The sequence below is a fragment of the Podarcis filfolensis genome (genome assembly GCF_964270895.1).
Source record: "Podarcis filfolensis genome assembly, chromosome: 4".
In the NCBI taxonomy this organism is placed as follows: domain Eukaryota; kingdom Metazoa; phylum Chordata; class Lepidosauria; order Squamata; family Lacertidae; genus Podarcis; species Podarcis filfolensis.
Genome location: NC_139607.1, coordinates 57510795 through 57531435, shown reverse-complemented (window position 1 = coordinate 57531435; position 20641 = coordinate 57510795). Strand labels below are relative to the sequence as shown.

At 41.6% G+C, this 20641-nt stretch overlaps 1 protein-coding gene across 1 annotated transcript; it reads right to left on the bottom strand.

The window, feature by feature from the left end:
* Positions 1-207: 207 nt before the first annotated feature.
* Positions 208-3517, bottom strand: LOC310761440 (glutamate--cysteine ligase catalytic subunit-like). Its single transcript, XM_083611297.1, has one exon. It carries the CDS (start codon positions 2399-2401, stop codon positions 533-535), a length of 1869 nt encoding a protein of 622 aa, XP_083467423.1. The 5' UTR covers positions 2402-3517; the 3' UTR covers positions 208-532.
* Positions 3518-20641: the final 17124 nt, after the last annotated feature.

Below are 20641 nucleotides of genomic sequence, written 5' to 3'. Positions count from 1 at the left end.
CCTGATTTCACATATCAGCTTCTGGTAGAATCAGGAGCACATCACCTTCTCAAGGTAGAATGGGGAAAATATCTATGTGAATCAGGTTCTGGTTATTTCCTTAAAATATAGCAGATTGTTAAATGCCAATAACAAATGTTTGAGAACACTGACTCTCCCTGCATTGCCCCCAAATAAGCACATTAAAAAGTACCAGCTGGTTCACAATGTATTTCAATATAGCATTATTAAAATACATTGATGTTAAAAAATTTGGAAAAAAACATTTTACTATTTACATGTACTGTACACAGCATAATACATAAATATAAGACTGTGCCTATTGTAGGGAGTTTTAAGAGAATATTCTGGTGGATAGGCCCATCTTAAATGGAAGTAGAATCTATTTTGGTCTTCGCATTACAAAACTGCAGATATTTACCAGCAATGTAGCTATTGCTCCAGCAGAGAATGTGATATCCTTTCCACAGTTGATTAAGGCATTTCATAAAAAAGCATCAGTTTTAGTTTCATTGCATTTTACTTTGTTAAATCATGCTCCAAGCAGTTCAGGGCATTCAGCTTGTTCTTCAGCAATTTGGTTGCATTTCCAAATCAGACTATAATTCACCTCTTCAGTAATCACACTGTCATTTTTGTATGCTGGGTGGCTAGCGACAAATTGTCGCATCCATCGAGCAGCTGTCATTAACTCTCCTGATGCCCTCTTTTTTATTAGTTTCAGGTATTTTAAAATGCTGCACCTTGTATCCACATCCACTTCCACACTTTCAAGGTAAGAGTTTAAAATTGGAAGTAATCCAGGAAATGTTCCCTTCTTCCCATTGATAATTGTATCTATGCTCATTAAGATATACTCTTCGGCGTCTGTTTCTGGAACATTCTGAGCTGAGCCACATCCACCCACTGCAACATTTCCACATTTATAAATATCTTTTCTGAAATAAAACATGCCCTGCTGGACAGCATCTCGTTTCTGAGCCACTTTAATGTTTTCATCCACCTTGGACAAAGGAATAAGAAAGTCTAGTTTGTATGAGAGAATGACTCGTGTCAGCAACACCACAAATGCAACATATGCAGAATTTTCAAAGTCTGTTAACTGGACATCCATGGGTCTGAACTCAACCCTCCATCCGATATCTGAATTGGGAGGAGGAGGTTTAAATCTCATTGACTGCCAATTCGTGGACTGAATATTTTCAAAGTGGTCAGATTCATTTGCATCATCCAAGTGTAGTTTCTCTTCGAAGATAACCAATGGATCACGAATAAATAAGTGAGCAATGTGTTGGGCCAAAAGATGGTCAATGCCTTCTTTTACCAGCTGCTCATAGATTTCTTTATCTACTGCCAAATCAATGTCGTTGTATTTTTCACCACTTTCAGAGAGGTAAGCATCTATGGAATCATATCTGGATTTGTTGATTCTGTAGCGGTTGTTCTTTAATGGCTCCAACCCCTTCTCCTCCCTGGTTCTATCGTCTACCGATGCAGATATTACTCCCCAACGGCAGTCAACATCCGTCACATAGCCCCGGTAGAATGGAGCTGCTGCACTTAATGCCATCAGAATGGGACACATTGTGGCTAGCTGGTCATAAAGGTATCTCGCTTCAGAAATGCTGCAAGCCTGAAATGTTACTTGAAGGCAGCAGTTGCCCATTCCAAACCCCATAGCATCCATATATACATGGTCAGGCAGGGCTGCTTTTGCTGCTTCACCATCATCATTAGGAAATGTTTCTATAAACGGCGATGGGGTATTCCTGTCCTTAAATATTGGTATGTTTATCACTACTTTTTCTCCTCTTCTGTGCCGAATGTTTCTCGTTAAAGTACCAAACCTGGGGTGTTTGCTGATGGCTTCATCTGGGAAGAAGAGGGACTTGGAGGCTCCTGTCTCAACAGGCGTTGGGACACAATCTGGTACCGTAAATCCCGGGCAACCTAATCTTGGAAATGATGTTATAGTGCAAAGAGCTTCATTTTGTTTCAGCACTGATGCCACTTCATGCCGACGCTTTCTCATGTTCTCTTGCACAGTGTTAAATTCAGACATTGTTTCTCCATATGGCTGTCCAGGAATCCCTTCAACCATATAGCATCCATATTCTGGCTTCCACAGAGTTGGATGGTTTGAGTCTACCCTTTCAACCTTGTCTTGCAAAGTATGTGCAATTTCTTCTCCAGTTAAGGACAATCGTGCTCTCTTATTTTCATGGTCAAAAGCTACCACCATGTATTCTACCTCATCCCCCCACTGGAGCAAATCCTTGCGCCTTTCCCCGACAGCTCGGTAGATGTGCAAAAACTGGAGGATGCCGTGCTTGCGCACATGTTCTGCGTGCTGCTGCGTCTTCTCCCAGCTCAGCGGGGAGCCCTGTGTCAGAAGCCCCATGGCCCTCAAGGGAAGCCGTGAGGAGAGCTGAGATACCACAGGAAGGAGACATAGGAAGTGGCTGAGGGGACGGAAAGCTTGGCTGCCGAGAGGGTGTGGGAAAGAAGCAGATCAGCCGTGATGAAAATTATTTCAGATGGTGTAAAAGGCAGAAGAATTAGGAGGAGGGAGAGAAAGGAAGATATACTACTATTCTCTTAACTTCTCTTTCACTTCCATTAAGCTGCCTGGCCCCCAGGATGGAGTGGTCCCTGGTTCATGCTCTTATGGCTACACTGGAAGAAGAAAGTTTTGAGGAGGCTGTCAGCGACTGTGTATATATAGATGTACTGTGTATAGATGCGTGTGGTAGCAAAGACTGTGTCAGCAGCAGGGCACACTTGGTTAGGGGTAGAGGAGGGACATTGGTCCTTTATGTTGAATTTCTGTAATGGGATAATTTGCTTTGTCCTAGGTTGAAGGAGAGAGTGTACACAATTTTTTATATATAAATGAGCTGAGTGGGTTGGGTTGTTGTCCTCAACGCAAAGCCAACAATTGCAATCCACCAAACTCACATGCGCAGCGGAAATCATGTGACATATCTGTGGTATTGTCAAGGAGCATGGCTAGTTGGAGGCCACAGAAGGGCAAAGAAGTTCTGGTCTGCAGGGCAGGAGTTTGGCCCTTTTCGAGCCGCAGTCTTTAGACCAAGGGGGTGGAGCTTGGGAAAGAAGGACATGAAGAAGAAGAGATGCATGTAGTATATAGTAAAGAGAACACAGTGGTCAAGAAGATGGAATACTGGAGAAACAGAGTCATGGCAACAGGTGCTAGGCAATGGTTGTTAGCAGGGAGGCACGGCAGTTGGGAAATGTGGTTGCAAAAAATTGTTGTTTGTCTGTTTCAGTGTTTGCATCGGTGCCTTGAGCCACATCCCAGAAGGAGCTCCCTGAGCATTGATAGTAGGAGAGGTACCTCTAGTATACTGTTTTCGACACCTACCAGAAACATTGCATAAGCAAGTCTCTCCAGCCATGTAGATCTGACATGTATTTGAATATGTACATTTTATTTTATAAAGTATGCATTTAAAACTGTTGATTTTATTTTTTTGGGGGAAAGGCTACTTTGTTTTTTTAAAAAATCTCATTTTGTAGGTAATTTTAACGAATATTTTGTGTAAACTGTTTAAGGTCCTGACAGCTAAATAAAAAGCAATAAATCACAGATTCCTCTTCACTTGAACTCATGGCTTCATAACGACTCAAATGTTGGGCTGTGTGTATGTGTGCTTATTGGATTGAGCAGAGCCATCCCTCTGTTAGTTTCTGCCATCTTGGATAGCCTCCTGCCTGCCACTGCTGACACTGCCCAAATATCCTCATTCCTAATGTGAGTGCAGGTGGAAGGCCTACTGGCAATATTTTCACCAGCAGAACTTTGCAGGTAGTCCTTTAATGGGCACCCTCAGATAAGGATAGGGCCAGCCAACCCAGGACCTACTGAGCTGCTGTCATAACTGGTGTTAGCTGGATCTAAGCCAAATCAAAGGCCTAATGAATGCAACAGCTGGAAGCTGGTGCAGCAGTTGGGCCCAATCTGCCTACTTCTTCACTTTCTGCTGCCCCTGCTATGAGTGGGCAAGCTGGAGGTTCAGCAATAGCTCTGCCACTCTGCAAACCACAGTGGTTGCCACAGCAGCGAATAGTTTGCACTGTAGTCCGTTCACAGTCCAAACTCTAGATGTCTCCCTTGAACTTCATCTCACTAGGACCCTTGCAGAAAAACCTGAAGACAATTGTTTTCTTCTGCTAGCACACACTGTACTGAGGTTCTGTGGTGATCTCAAAGTTCACCCTGGTCTTCAAAGTGCTGGTGGTGATCATGACACTGCTCTCAGTATTGTGTATGATAGCCTGTTTATGTTCCTACAAATTTTGCTCCAAGGGGAAGAAGCCCTGAAGGTTGGTGATGACAACAGGGACAACAATGAATCTAATGGTCAGCTGAATAGAATTATGAATGTTACTCAGGATTTGGTGTATTACATGAGCAGAGACAAGAAATTGACTCCTAAGCATATTCAACTTTCCTCCACAATTCACCAAGCAAAGAAGCAATAAGTTAGTGGAACTTTTTTTTTATACAGCTGAAGAATGACATGAATTATGAACTATGAGCATAACTTCAGAGACAGCACATGTGTTAACAGATCAATGGACTGAAATTCAATTTCTGAGGTGGTTGGTAGTCAAATTTTTAGATGTGCCAAAAATGCCACAGACAACAATAAAGCTCATTTTAAATAGAATAGTATCATACCTGGCAGCAAGTCAGGTGTCAAGTCCAAAGTTCAAAGTCTGGGGGATCAGTCGACACAAGCAAAGTCCAAAGGTCTGGAAATGCAGTTCAAGCTCAATGCAAGTAACCCACACTTGAAGTCCAGCAGTCAGGATACAGTCCAGAGTCAAACCCAAAGTACAGTCCTGTAGAAATCCAGGAGCATCCAAGCCAAGGCCCATCAACATGGGCTGTTGAACAGACATAGCACCTCAGCTCTGCTTCCCATTTGTACTTTGCATGCTGACTTCAGCAACTGGGCTTGATGAGGCATGTGACCCTCACCTGTTCCAAGCCACCTCTAGCTGAGGAATCACATCCTTCCTCTCAGAGCTAGTGAGCCCCACCTGGCTAGCTAGTCAGCTGGGCTGTGGGTCCTTGCCTGCCTCTTAGAGCACCCATCCTGCTGCTCCCTACACTTCAGAGCCCAGTGTGTTCATGGAGAGAGCAGCCCTTCTGGCTCTGGTGATGGTTTCTGCTGCTCTGGTTCCTGTGCATTGGCTCCCATCCTCTCATCATCCTCCATCACCCTGTGAGTACCTCCTTTCCCATCCCCTGCTTGCTATGGTGTGTCCCAGTCCTGGATACACCCTTCGCCAGGTTCTTCTTCCTCCTCCCCATTGTGCTGCCAGTTCATGACATAGAATCATAGAATTGTAGCGCTGGAAGAGGTATCCCAAGGGTCATCTAGTTCAACCCCCTGAAATGCAGGAATCCCCACTAGATCATACATGACAGACAGCCATCCAACCTCTACTTAAAAACCTTCAAGAAGGAGAGTCCACCACCTCTCATGGGAGTCTGTTCCACAGTCAAACATGTAAAAATAATTTCCCCATTGAAACTACATTTTATGTACTTTAATAGTCACCCTGAAAAAGGTTGTACACCACAGAAAAAATTGCAATCACGGTTTTATGAACTGATTTCTTTTTTTAAAAGTTCACAGTAATCCTTGAGAAAGTGGCTACAAAATCTGACATGAAAAATGTGAAGGGTTTGCTATATTGTGCACAGTAACCAGAAATGTGAGAAATTGTTGCCATTTTCCAAGATGGCAGCCAAACTAATGAGAAAAAATGCTTTGTTTCTAATATCCAGATTAAAATGTCAGAATTTGTACCCAACATTATTGATGAGCACATAAGCCTGCTTGGTTAATTTTGCACAGATATGTGAAGGGTTCTCATGTAGCCCTGAATATCTGTATGTGTGAGCAAATGTGAGCAAATTGGAACACCACAACATTTAAAAATCTGTTCCTATTTACAGATAGTTTAAATACAGCTCTGTAGTTTTAGTATAATGATTAATCATTACATATATTTGATTATATGTAACTGAAAACAGCAGGAGACTCCAAAATAGAGAAGCTGTGTGTGTGCATGTGTATATTTCTGTTGTATGTTTAGTTTCCAGTGATTTATAATGCTTTGAAAACCTAATAAAATAAACACAGGAAAAAGGAAGCTAGAAGCTTATTAATTTATTGGTAGGAAGCTATCAGTGGGATGCATTCAAAAGGAAATGTTACTAGTGAGAATATGAAATAAAAAAGAAGAAACTCTAAACATTTTTTAAAAGAAGAAGAAGAACAAGAAGAAAGCTTAGAATACTCTGACAAGTTTTTTTTTAAAGAAACATATCAGGTTCTTTTCTCCAAAGAGAGACTTTGGCAGATACCTGCCTAAAATGTAAATAGAAATATTCTAGAATCAAGTCAAAGCTTTAGAAGTGTAAATAGAAAGAACCTGCTGAAAGAATTCCAGAAATGCATTTTTTAAAACAGCAGAAAATAAACATGTTAAAGGCATAACTTGGGATGAGTTTATGCTGCTTATGCACCTCTTATCAGAATACTATATAATCGATGACATACTGGAATCAAGTTTGCCACTAGGTGGAGACTTTTGTCTAACTTCTTTTATTTTAAACCTTGTTTTTCCATCTCCCAGAACCTGAAGATTTTTTTTTTTTAAACTACTGTTGGCTGTATTCTGACAATGCTATTCCTTTTGCTGTTACTGTCCCTGCATGTGACAGGAATGGGTTGTGGCTGTAATCCAATCTTTTCTTGGCAAAGAAGTTGCCAACTGCTAGTTGAATGGAAAAGGATCAGATGGAAAGGGGAATACATACTGCTTTTCTCCAATAACCATTCCTAATATCTTGTTTAGGCATTTCTTTTGAGCATATGGAGGAAGGTGAATCCCTTTGAACAAAACAGGAGATGAAATTAAGACGTGGCAGCAACACAGACCTCTGAACTGATGACATACCAGATTTTCCAAAGCTGCATTTTCATTGAAATTCTTACACAATCTCCTTAAATGAGAGCAGAACTTCTAGACAAACAATAGTATATCAAAGTTGCAAAAGCAGAGTAAAGCTGAGACAGCTGTATAGATGGTTGTGGGGCTGTGCAAAGGCAGAACAGCTGATAAGAACATAAGCCTACAGTTGTACCTTGGAAGTCGAACGGAATCTGTTCTGGAAGTCCGTTAGACTTCCAAAATGTTTGAAATCCAAATCACGGCTTATGATTGGCTGCAGGAAGCTCCTGCAACCAGTCAGAAGCCACGGATGCCACATTGAACATTCAGGTTCTTCCGGGTTTCTGGTGTTTGGAAACAAAAATGTCCGAGTTCAAGTGCGTTTGACAACCAAGGTACGAATGTATAAGAAGAGTCTACTGAATGAGGCCAATGGCCCATCTAGTCCAGCATCCTGGCCAGAAATAATAAGAAAGGGGCATAAATAATAAGAAAGGGATATGTATGATCACCCTAGAAAACAAGAGAAACAAGAAACTGAGAGGAAAAGGGGCTAAGGGTTGGTTGGGGCATTGTTCCACCTTACACAACACATCCCCACTGGCTTTGATAAGTATTAGCAAACTATAGCATTAAGTTCCAAAGATGGTTAATGTTGAGTGGTTCAGGGGAAAATTCAGTTGTTGCATCAGAATGTCAGGGCTGGGCTATGGGCAGTAAGTCACAAGCTGGGAACTGGGAGTCTGGAATGAAGAGTGATCAGGGTCAGAGGGCGAACCAGGAAGAGCAAGACCAAAGAGCAGGATATGAAACACAAGACGCACAAGGGCTCAGGTGAACTTTGTTGCTCAAGCAAAACACCACTGGGACATGAAACCCTCTTACTCTCTTTCCTGCCCAGGAGGAGCCATTGTCCAGTCCGGCAGACACAGCCAGTCCAGAGCAGAGAAAGGTTTTCATTGAGAGACTGCAGCTATGCACTTTACCACATGGGGCAGTAGTCAGCAGTTGCTGACACAGAAGCTGTACACATTTGAAGCACCTTTAAAACATTTCTCCCTTCAAAATCCTTTGAACTGTAGTTTACCCCTCAAAGAGGATTCTTTGGGAACTGGGAGCAGGTGAGGGTATTAGGATGATTGCCCCTGAAGAACATAATGCTACCTGGTGACCAGATTTTTTTGCTTGTCTGCTAAATTGTAACTCCTGCCCATCACTCAGTCTCTGCTTTAGTTGGCATTTCAGTTCACTTGTCTCTTTTTATATCTAACCATTTTTGCCAGTAAATCATGGTGTTACTGAGAGAGCCTCTCAGAACCTATTGTTGATCTAATGGGGTTCTTTTGTTTCTTGAAAGTATGTTTTTAACCAGCTTTCCACTTTGATATGTATATCCATAATTTTGTTAAATGGACAGGCTCTTCACCCACGAATTCCCAACTCAGTTTTCAATGTAGCTCATATTCTCCATTTATATTTCACCCTTGGTATGCATTCTTTATCATTAACATATGTATTGAAAAAGATTTGGCTGAATACAAAACGCACAAACCAGAAGGAAAGCTCAACAGGGAGACTAGAAAAGACATGCTTGGGGAAAACATATCTTTATAATGAGCTGTGATCAGGAAACTTTGTAGTGTGAAGCATCATTTGGGAGAGATCAGAGTGGAAGGATTAATTCAATTCTGGCCAAGTGCTTTACTCTTCTTGCTCCCACTTCTTCTATTTCCTCCGCACATTTTATGGGAAATTAATTTTGCACATGTTTCCAGCCTCTTATTCACAGACGAGTGTGACATAGTTCAGAAAACTGAGCTAAGAAACATCTTTAGGCTGTGAGATATATATGCCAAGTATAGTTGAATACTGAAAAACAAAGGTTCTTTCTTGAATTTCTCTCCCCCCCCCCCCGAATAAATTGGACAACCCCCCCAAAATCTGACTTTGTACTCAGGTCTAGAATGTAAGCATATTCATTTTGTGAGCATCTCAATTTGAAGAAATCTCTACAGAGTGGAGTGGATGTCTTGTCTTATTTGAAAGGTAGTGAGAAATGGTCTTTATTGCCATAAGTAGCATGAGTTTGACCAAACTGCGGGAGGCAGTGGAAGACAGGAGTGCCTGGCGTGCTTTGGTCCATGGGGTCACAAAGAGTCAGACACGACTAAACGACTAAACAACAACAAGGGACATGGGTGGCACTGTGGTCTAAATCACTGAGTCTCTTGGGCTTGCTGATCAGAAGGTCAGCAGTTTGAATCATTGCAATGGGGTGTGCTCCCGTTACTCTGTCCCAGCTTCTTCTGCCAACCTAGCAATTCAAAAGCACATCAGTGCAAGTAGATAAACAGATACTGCTGTGACGGGAAGGCAAATGGCATTTCTGTGTGCTCTGGTTTCCATCACGGTGTTCCGTTGTGCCAGTAGTGGTTTAGTCATGCTGGCCACATGACCTGGAAAGCTGTCTGTGGACAAACGCCAGCTCCCTTGGCCTGAAGCGAGATAAGCGCCACACCCCATAGTTGCCTTTGGCTGGACTTAACCATCCAGGGGTCCTTTACCTTTTATTGCCATAACACATAAACCCCTGTAACAATTACACGAACAATATCAGGATTCTTTTGTTTTGTTTTGCCTTTAGAAATTGTTCATGAGTAATTTTACTGGTTCTACTTCATTGTTTTTGGTGAGTATGTATGTGTGTGTGTGTGTATATATATATATATGGCATTGTTCTTCAATGTTATTAACCCTTTCCCCTATACATCCTGCATGAGGGAGTCATAACATTTTATTCTGGTTCATTCCTATCACTGAAATTATTGCTTTCAGCAGTCCTGTTTCATTCCTAATATATCTATATCTAGAAGATGGGGAAACCAACTATCTCTGTCCTAGTCTTATGGGTTTCTGAGAGGCATCAAATGGTCTCCAAAAGTGCCCAAAGGGCTGGTGTAGATCAGCTCCTCATCTGCTCTGGTACAGGCTATTTCAATGTTCTTAACAAATTACCTACTGCCTCTGAATCTCAAGGCCACAGAGGAAATAACTCTGGCTTGGAAATGGTGTCTAGAGCAGCCAGATGTTGGTCTTCTGTAGGGTGGGGCTTCCTTATTCAGGTTGCTGTTGCCTCTCTTGCAATTTTGGCTCCTGGTGGCAGATTCAAGGGGCAGTAGGGGAGAAAGGTGTTTAAAGGCTTCCTCCAGTCCACAGATGTAGTAGCTGCTGCCAATCTCCTTGCTAGTTTTGGCAAATAGCTAAAAAGGAACACGAAGGATCTAGAAACGAGCATTGTTCTTGCTTCTATTTGCAGCTTTGTTGGAGTGTCTCTTTCTCAGGCTTGTCAAATTCCCCAAGGATGCATTTCTCCCCTATAGCCTACAGATATTTAATCAGAGAAAATACAAGTAACGGATAAGATTTTTCAGCAGGGTAGAAGAATGATGTAATTGTTTCATTTGAGCCTCTGAGTCTGGAGAGATTCATACTCACTTTGATTGTGTTGAGTTGCTTGAATCATATGCAGGTGGGAAAGACTCTCTAATTTCCATCTGGGAAGCCCTAGATAATGCGATTTAACCTAAGAAACAAAATAGAATCAACTCTCCCCTTCCTTCCTCCCTACCTGTCATGCTGTTTTTGATGGCTGGACTCCTACTCTTCTACCGTACAGCTATGCTAAAAGTTAGAATTTATATAATGCCTTCCACATACACTGGGTTGTATTCAGCTAAATCCTACTTAGAGTAGAACCACTGAAATTAATGAGTCAAGTTAGTCACATCCATTAACTTCAATAGGCCTGCCTAGCATTGGATATCATCCATCCAGGATTGTCTACTTTGTCTGGCAGTCTGACTGATAGGATTCTAGGAAGAGAGGTGTTAGAAATGTGCTTTTCCTAGGAATGCTCTTGACATAGACTGGTTGTACAAACTGCAGACATTATCTCTCTGTTCCCCAGCACCAAAATATTCCCTTGTTAATTCTAAGACAGAGAGATATAGCCACATGCCACATGCCCTATCGCTTGTATTATGGTCTCCCCATATGAGATTTATACACTGGTGGTAGGATGCTGTGGTTGGGTGTTGAGTGGCAGCATCTCCTGTGCTCTGTTGTGGTGACAATGTAATCTTGGAGCAGTGCTATTTTTCTAGAAAAAGAGGTGCTAGAACTCACCATGAACACCTCCGTTGTTCTCTTAGAGTAGCAATGGCACCCACCTGAGAGGTGCTAGAACTGAGTTCCGGCTGGAAAAAACCCAGACTTGGAGTAATTCACCCAATCACTTCCCCCTAAATGAGATTTTATCCTTGAATGGTCTCATAATGGTATCATAAAGGCAAAGGTAAAGGGGCCCCTGACCATTAAGTCCAGTCACAGACGACTCTGGGGTTGCGGCGCTCATCCTGCTTTACTGGCCAAAGGAGCAGGTGTTTGTCTGCAGACAGCTTCCGGGTCATGTGGCCAGCATGACTAAGCACCTCAAAATGGGTCTTTTAATGTGCATTCAGGGTGATTTTGTGCTTGACAGTATCAGGGGCATCTTGGAGTGGAATGACATTGTAAGACCAGTGAAGTCTTTTTATACACCCTGGCCCTGATGACTTTTCAGGCTCCACTCCCTGGTTGTGTATTCTAGGGCGTTAAAAGAGGCAGCTGTGGCCTGGAGCTTAACGCTCAGTCGACTCTCATGTCAGGTATGTCGCCTTCATTGGCACATTCACACTGAAGAGTGCAAAACCCAATTATTATTTTTTAAAGAGTACAAGGCTGTTGGAGGTGAATATGCTGGCCTGTGGCTCGGAAGCCGCAGTGTCTGAACCAGACCCAGGCCTAGGGGTCTCTGGCATCTTGGTCTAGGACTCTTTAGAGTTTTGGGGTTGTGGTCTCAAGTTCTGTGATGCTTCTTGGGCCCAGTTCCTCCTAATCATCACCACTTGCCTCTTGGCCTCTATGTCATAGCTGTCAACTTTTCCCTTTTCTTGTGAGGAATAAGGGAATTTCCCTTTAAAAAAGGGAAACATTGACCGCTATGCTCTATGTCTGGGTCACTGCTGGATTCTGGGATTGTGACCACACAGCCATTGCTGGCTGAGCCACTGGGACTGATGGAGTGGGAGTGCTCTACCATCATTGTGTGTGATGTGTGTGTGGCAACACAGGTGCATGTGTTAGGGATATCTCTTCATCATGATGAATTAATTGGCTTCATCCAAGCTTGGATGGCACGAGGATGTAGCTGCCTGAGCAGGCCAGGATTAGTGGTGTTTCTAAGGACATTGGGGGGGGGGTGCGCCTGTCATTCTTACAAGGATTTTTTCTTTCTTTCTGGTTTTGTGTATCCCCGTTGTCTCGTGGCGAGATTAATCTCCACATTCTCCTGGCATATAGGCTTGCTTTGTCCTGTTCTTGTGCCTTTTGTATGTTGTTTTTGGTCACCAGGCTTCCTAATATAGCTGTTCATTAGTTGTTAAAAGAAATACAATAGGCCTAATGCAGAGACAACAAATCTCTCTCTCTCTCTCTCTCTTTCATCTATCTATCTATCTATCTATCGGTTTAACTATAGATACTAATAATGTAGCGCTAGCTAGCATTTTAACTTTTGCTTTTTGACAAATATATGTGCATAACATTGAGTTTTGGTGCATGTCAAAAAAATAGCAGGGGAAAATACAAGGAAATTATGGAAGCATAATTTCAGGCACCGCAAACTTGTGAATTTATTTGCATATATGCCCCATTAAAATCATTCTATTGTATTCACCACATGGGGATTTTAGCTTATTATGAGTAAATTGTTTCTGTTAAAGGTATATCAGGACATAGCAGACTAATTATAAAGGGATACCTAAATTCCCAGACTCAATTACATTCATGTGCACCAGTTATGCTTATTGATTTACAGCTCAATTCTATGGATTGTCTTAATTTTATTTCTTTAAGTTGCTTACTAAAGCTGCTGTAATGAACCCTTCAAGCATTTGGCCTAAACTTCATCTTATGCTTACAAAACACAACAGTGTAAACCTCCTTTGCCCTATTCACCAGGTACCCTTCTCTGTTCCAGAAGCAGCTCAACATATATCATATTCCATCTAAGTTTATACACCAACATTTTATTATATGTGTTATATGACACAGAATGACTCCAGCTGTGAGGGCCCACTCAGAATACAGTAGTTCCTCTAGGAATAACTAAAATAGTGAAGCAGGCATATCATGAGCCGCTAAAAATCATAACCAAAATGGACTATTTAACCTGGCATTTCACAGGGACAAAGGCTCTCATGGAGGGGGGGGGCAGGTCATCATTAGCTGAATCATCTTCTCTTACTGTGTAGATTTGTGGAGACTGTTTAACTAATTATGGAGTCAATGGCTGTCAGTCTTTTTGTGCAAGTGTGCATTTACGTGATTTGAAACCTGTGGTGTCATTATATCAAATTGCCTGGGATGCTTTTTTAATAGACTGATTATGCCAGTGACTCACTTCTGAGGAGTCACGATCTAATTATTGAAAATACATTTTGGATAACTGCAACAAAAAAATATAGGGCAGTGTTTATAAACAGGAAAAACATTGATGCCATACATTTACGGTTGTGTATGGCTTTTGTAATGTATAAAGCTATAAAATTCATGTTACATTGGGCTACTGTGCTACTCACAAACAAGCCCACTCTATATCTTGTCTGTGGTACATGTGGGTACTTCAAGTTATCAGTTTAGAAGTTAACTTTGTTTTGTAAAGGGAGCAAAGTCTATAGTTGACACACCAGTCCAGTTCAGGGTGGATGTTAGGCTTCTGGTTTGTTACTCCAGTCTTATTAAAGTGCTCCTTCTCTCCCAAAACTAGTTGCTAACTATGACAATGTGTCCTCAGTTTTTAATATTTTATTCAGCTTGAATTGTCCCCTAAGTGGATACCAGTTATGAGCCAAGAAGCTTGAAGAATAATTGTCAGGAGATTGGCATAGGGGAGCCAGACAACTTTTGGTTGTGTTCAACCAGTGCTTTCTTCTTTAAAAAAATGTTTAGGGGTACTCTCATTTTCCCACTCATAGTGACATACAGCCCCTCAATGAGGCCAAACTTAGATTCACAAAATGTTTAGGGGTATGCGTGCCCCCCCCCAGAAAAAAGCACTGTGTTCAACTAACTTTTACTCAGAGTAGTCCCATTGAAATTAATGGGCTAAGCCCCACTGTACATTTAAAGCAGTATCATACTATTTTAAATAAATAAAAATATCTGAAGAAGTGTGCATGCACATGAAAGTTTACACCCAGAACAAACTTAGTTGGTCTCTAAGGTGCTGCTGGACAATATTTATTTATTTATTTATTTATTTATTTATTTATTTATTTATTTAGACTGTGTCACACCAACACAGCTACCTACCTGAATCTAGAACTATTTTAAATAGTTAGTCTTCCCACAAAGAATCATGGGAACTGTAGTTTATTTAGGGTGATGGGATTTAGGAGACCCCTATTTCCCTCAGATGGCTATCATTCAGAGAGTTCCCTGAAAAGAGGACCTGAATGTTCAGCACTGTGCAAATTGTAGCACTCATAATGTACCTGCAGCTCACTGGTAGGGCATCTGTTTTTCAGGCAGAAAATCCCAAGTACAATTCTTGGCATCTCCAAGTCAGACTGGGAATTTCCCCTGTCTGACACCTGAAGAGCTGCTGCCAGTCTGTGTAGTCAGTATTGAGCTAGATGGACCAAGGGTCTGACTCAGTATAAGGCAGTTTCTTATCTTCCTACTATCCTGCCCATAATTTTAAGATTCGCTTTACAGTCTCTCTCAGTGTGCTCGCCCTTTAGTGAGGGAAATGTTCTTCTCTATGGTGACCCCATAAGCTATGGAATTCTTTTCCACCAGACCTGCATCAAAATTCAGGTTTCACAGAAGGCCCTGAATACCTACCTTTTTCCAATTGGCTTTCCAGGTGAGATGACTATGAGCTGCCTGCTGGTCTAGTTGAAAAAGTGAGAGAGTAGAAACCTCAGGGCCTTGAAGCAGGTTGAGTGCTGCAAAAGAGTTTCATAAGAGTTAACAGGAAGTGTGCAAAAACACTACCACATCTCATTCATTTGAATAGGACTTTTGCAGCAAAAATTCCTGCTGCATTTGCCTCCCCCACTTTCCCCATACAAAAAACCCTACAGCTCTATTGATGAGCTCTTAACTTTTATAACCAAACTGAACAGAAGGTGGCAATAGAAAATTCTCTTTAAAATGTGCTCGAGTAGCACTGCAGTCTGTCATTTCTTTTCATTTTTTTTAGCCTGCATAAAGAGCTGGCATGAAACTCACATATTGCTTCTGTTGCACTGTAATTGCTTATATGCAGGTGGCTATATATTATTTTTTTAATCATTGCTCCCTTCCCACCAAATGTTTCGCCATTAGCCTAGCAGTGCAGATGTGTTACTGCCAGCAATAGCATAAATTTAATAACTATGCCCAGCATAGGCAATAATATCTTCAGATACCTTTCTATCAGAACCTAAAGTTCTCCAGTGAATATTTTTGGCATGAAAGTAAAGGCAGACAGTTGCTCAAAAGACTCCTTCTTCAGAATTTTATTTTGGGAGGCGATGTTTGCAGACCTGCTCAGTTCTGGTTTCTGTGCCAAAGTTTTGTGTTGTTTTAAAATCACTTATATTTTTCAGAGTAGCACTTACATTGTCAAGTAGCTAATCTGAAGTGGCTAGGCTACATTATAATATTCCTGAGGGGAAATGGAGCTAATTCAGTGTGGACAATGCCTATTCAGGAAGTATTGCCTTCAACTCTACTTAGCTATACGACAATGCCATTGTTACTGGTGAGAAGAAGAAGAAAAAGGCTGTTTGAAAAGGAAAATGTGGTTGTTAACGGGATGGCAGATATGAGAAGCATACGGTAAGTTGTCTGCATATATTTTGGGGTGGAGGTGGACAGCCTGAAAATGTCCATGCCTTTGCTCAGCAGCACCCCACTGAAAACACACACAAATCCCTCCACTAATCAGCCCCCTGATAGTTACCAGAAGTGGATGCTTTTTCGCAAGAGTAGAAAACCTCTACAAAAAGCAGCCACCTCCCTGTTTCACTTTATCCCCATGCAGCAGTGCAAGTGTAGGATATGTTGTTCTGCCTTCCAGATGTTAGACTCCAACTCCCATCAGCTCCCAATGAGCATAGGAATGCTCAGGAATCATGGGGCTTGTAGTCCAACAACATCTGGGAAATGCTCCATTAGCTGCCCCTGCTGTAGTGTATGGTCCAGTGCCCCAAAGCAGGTTTGCATGCTACATTTTGTCAAGGGTGAAGGGGTGTGAATCAGTTTAAAAATATTTGAGAGTCAATTACTTTCTGGCAAGGGGACTATTGATTGAAGAACCCAAGGTCCAGGAATGGGGAACAGGTGGATCTCCAGATGTTCTTCGACTCCAATTCTCATTAGACACAGACAGAATAGCCAATGGTTAGGGATGATGGGAGCTGGAGCCTGACAACATCCAGCGGTCATAAGATCCCCATCCCGACACAAGGTCAAGTCTCTGTGGGCATATGGAGTTAGCTTTGTGGTTCTTTGGATCCTAGCCAGCTTGTGAGGCCACCAACCCCATTGATAAACTACTAAAACTAGAGGACCTATGCTAATTTATGGCATATGCCAAATTAAAGATGCATGTTGACTCATTCTGAATGTCAGTTTCAGACAAAAACACTTGTTTGGTATGTTTATAGAAAAACCTGACCTGGTAGTTTCCAAGTAGCTGGCAAGTGTTTTGCTTAGAGACAGCCGGCCAGCTTCAAATCCCTGTTGCCTATAAAGCCACTTGGGTGGTCTTGGGGCAGGTCACTCTTTGTCCGTTTCACTTACCCAAGGAGTTTTATGACGCTCCTTAGAGCTCCTTGGCAGAATATTTTACAATAAATCATATCATGAAAACAACAGAATTTCAAAAAAACATGTTAGGGCTTTCCTTTCAGAAGCTCAAAGGTTGAGGGGTGAGCCAATTTTCTGATTAATGTCAGAGGTTGCAAAGGAACTGTTTTTGCCAAAATGTTAAGAGAGGGGAGAAAAACAAAACAGGTAGAGACTGAAACTTATAGTGGGTCTGATTTGCAGCTTCCAAACCCTGCAATGCAGCAGTGACAGAACTTCTGCATAGTCGGGGAGAAAATGCTGTTTAATGAAACCACACATCTCTCTATCTGAAGGAAGCTTCCTACCGGGGTGAATAACATCTTCATGGGAAGAGGGAATCCTCATAGGATTGTGGCAATGGGGTAGGGTCAAACCCTGTGCACTGTAATCTCAATCCTGATTCCCACCCCCCCATTGCATTCTTTTTAGATTTGCAATTTACATCACCTGTAGGTTGGTCCTCAGGGCTTTCCTCAAAGTTACAACTATATTTGTAGTTTGTTCTCACCAACAAAGCCAACATTCAAGGCTCATCATTCTGAGGACTCCACAAAAATAACTGTCTAATACCTACACCACTTTTATTTCATTTTCCTGAGTTTCACACCAACTTTGGGTTGCCATTCATCTGAATTCTGCATTTATAAAGATTCATTTAAGTCATTTCGATCTCACCTCTCAGCCCAATTTAGATTTAAAATTGGTTTCCTTGATCAACGGCATAGGAGCATACTTTTGTATTTTGCCCCCATACCCTGTGGATGCATATGTATCCCTGAATATCAGCTAAAATTAGTCTCCTAATAAAACCACAACATCAATGAAATGGAGTAGAGGATGGCATGACAGAGAAAACAACCCTTCAAATTGAAACGTTATTCACCCAGCAAGGCAAAAGAATCTTGGAATAGAAAGGTCTTCATGAGCTAGTGGAAGACAGTAATTAGTGGGTGCTGGGAGCATTTGAACCTCCTGGAACAAAGGGTTCCCCAAACTTGTGCAGCCAAAGAGAAGGCTTTCTCTCCAGTCGTCATGGATCATGTTTCCATCATAAGAGATATACAGACAAGTGCCTCTCCATCACAGTTTAGGCAGTTTATAGACAGCTTAAACATTTCAGCCTCTCCAGAACAAAAAAAATTTTTTCTTTCCAGTAGCACCTTAAAGACCAACTAAGTTAGTTCTTGGTATGAGCTTTCGTGTGCATGCACACTTCGTCAGATGTGTGGTATCTGACGAAGTGTGCATGCACACGAAAGCTCATACCAAGAACTAACTTAGTTGGTCTTTAAGGTGCTACTGGAAAGAAAAAAATTTTTTTGTTTTGACTATGGCAGACCAACACGGCTACCTATCTGTAACTGAAGCCTCTCCAGAGACATGTAGCCAATATTTAGGCAATTTTCAGTGCTTCTAAATGGGTGTGGCTGTGTGTGTGTTTGTGTGTGTGTGTGTGCGTGCATTTTGCAGTATGTGCACAGAATTGTTGGCCCACAGTTTCCCTCTATTTAATCCAGATTTACTCTGTCTGGGAAACCAACCACCTATAACCAATGACCCATTTGTGATATCTCAGTGAGCCATTTTCAGTATTAAGGCCCCATCTGGAAGTACCCTTTTATGATAAATCAGGTTATTTTTCTTTTCCTTGCAGCTTTTATAAGCTTTGGTTCCTCTGCAATGTTATTACACTTAAGAGGAAATCTTCCAAGTGCAAGTTAGAAACCACTGCAGTATATTTGAATTGTAAAAGAAAAAAATTGGCTAAACTTACAAAGCTATTAAGTTAATTGACATACTGGGCCAAACATAGATGAATTTAGCCCAATCCTTGGGGAGGTGTCACTTTTTGCAAAATAATGGGTGCCTTCAAACCTGATAGGGAGTTAATAGCAGGTACTTAAGGTTTTGGCAGGGCCTTTTTTGCTTAGCAAGAGATTTTTCTGACACTGTGGCACCAGCCCAGGAACCGTGCTTCCCAGATTTGAGTGGCATAGGTTTTCAGGCAACTAAAGCACAAAAAACAAATTAATATAAATGTGACTTGGGTACGTTTGACTGCAGAATTGCTTGGCATACATTTTAAAATGAAAGGTGTAGACATCTGAGGATAGATGTAGCTGCTTTTATAATTATAAGTTGGTGTATGCATTGTAGCTTGTTAGATTTTATTTTTTGCGTTGCTCTTGTTTAAATAAATGATGGAAATAAAAGAATAATTGCTAAGGTTTAAAAGTGAAATGGGATTTATTTATTCCTAAATAGTGCAATTACATTGATGATGGAGATGTTCGCAATTGTTCTAGAAACGCCTGTCACATCAGTGGAATTTGCAGTAACAAAATGTCTTGGCAATATAACAGGGATAACTTTTGCTACATTCACATACCATAGGTTCCTTCTAATGAAGTTGTCCTAGCAACGCAAGGACTTCAGACTACACACAATGAAATTTCCTCTTCCTCTCTTCTCCCTGCCCCACCCATCTATTTGGGGTTTTTCCCCAGTCCCTGCATCCGATTGAAGGAATTGCAGGGAGAAAAGAGGAAGAGGATGGCTCATGCACAGGTTGAAATCCTTGTGCAAATGGGATTACCTAAGTGAATATACAAGCCCATGTTTTGCTGGTTAAATTCAAAGTGAAATTTGAGGTCAGAGGGCACCACCCTCATATGATAATGTGATCTGTAGAATCAACAAATGTTGAATCATCTGCCCACCATCTAGGCTCCATTTTGGAGCTCTACCCCTGAGCTACAGTATTTCCCTCACTTAAAACATCAGTAGAGTATCTTTCTCCATGGAAGCTATCCCATTTGAGCTCAGATCCTCTTTGTTATGTTGGAGAGGGTGTCAGGTTATTGGAATGTATCTTCATATATCGTGGGGATGTCATGCAGTTCTGGAGACATTTTTAATTAAATTAGTGCTATTTCAAGACAGGCTATACAACCCTCTCCACAATGAGCTTTAAAAAAATTATTTCTAGGGCAGGATGGAGATCTGAAAAGTAGGAAACTGATAAGCCCATTGTTATCAGCAGCCAGAGTGTTGGTGGCACACACCTGGCATGATTTCTGTGGAGTCACTTTCCAAAAGTTCAGTGAGGTATCTTTACTTGAGAAATTAGGACATAAGTTTAATGTGATTCAATTTTGGCAGTGTGCAGAGGCAGATTTAGGGAAGTGCAACAGGTTCCCCCACACAGGGTGCCAAGCCAGGCGGGCGCCTTCCTGCCTCCTTCCCAAAACCTACTAAGTGCTTGCTTTCAGTAGGAGGTGTGAGGGCTCTGACAGGGTCCTAGAGCCCTCCCATCTCCTTCCCAAAGCCTAGTTAGTACTTACCCAGCTTGGTGTGACGGCTGGCGGGTGTGTGTGTCAAACTTTGGCCTTGCACAGGACACCATATTACCAAGGTCCACCCCTGCAGTGTGGCATGATTTTATTGTTTTTACAAACATGGGGTGGCTTTCCCTGATGTGTTTCTTCACTGTGGGTGAGAGAAGGGAAAGGGTAGGAAATACACCAGTTTACTATAACAGTTCACAACCATTTCTCTGTAATTGCTCTAATACTTTTTTTCCTGGGATTATTTATTCTTTGTGACTCATATTGGCTCAGATGTTGATGATGATTTAGTGATTTTATATTTCAGATTTTTTGTTTTGTTCTGACTGTAAAATTATTATTATTATTATTATTTA

Bases quoted from the DNA above. Each gene is read 5' to 3' on its own strand.
- LOC310761440 (XM_083611297.1), bottom strand. From the start codon at position 2,401: ATGGGGCTTCTGACACAGGGCTCCCCGCTGAGCTGGGAGAAGACGCAG.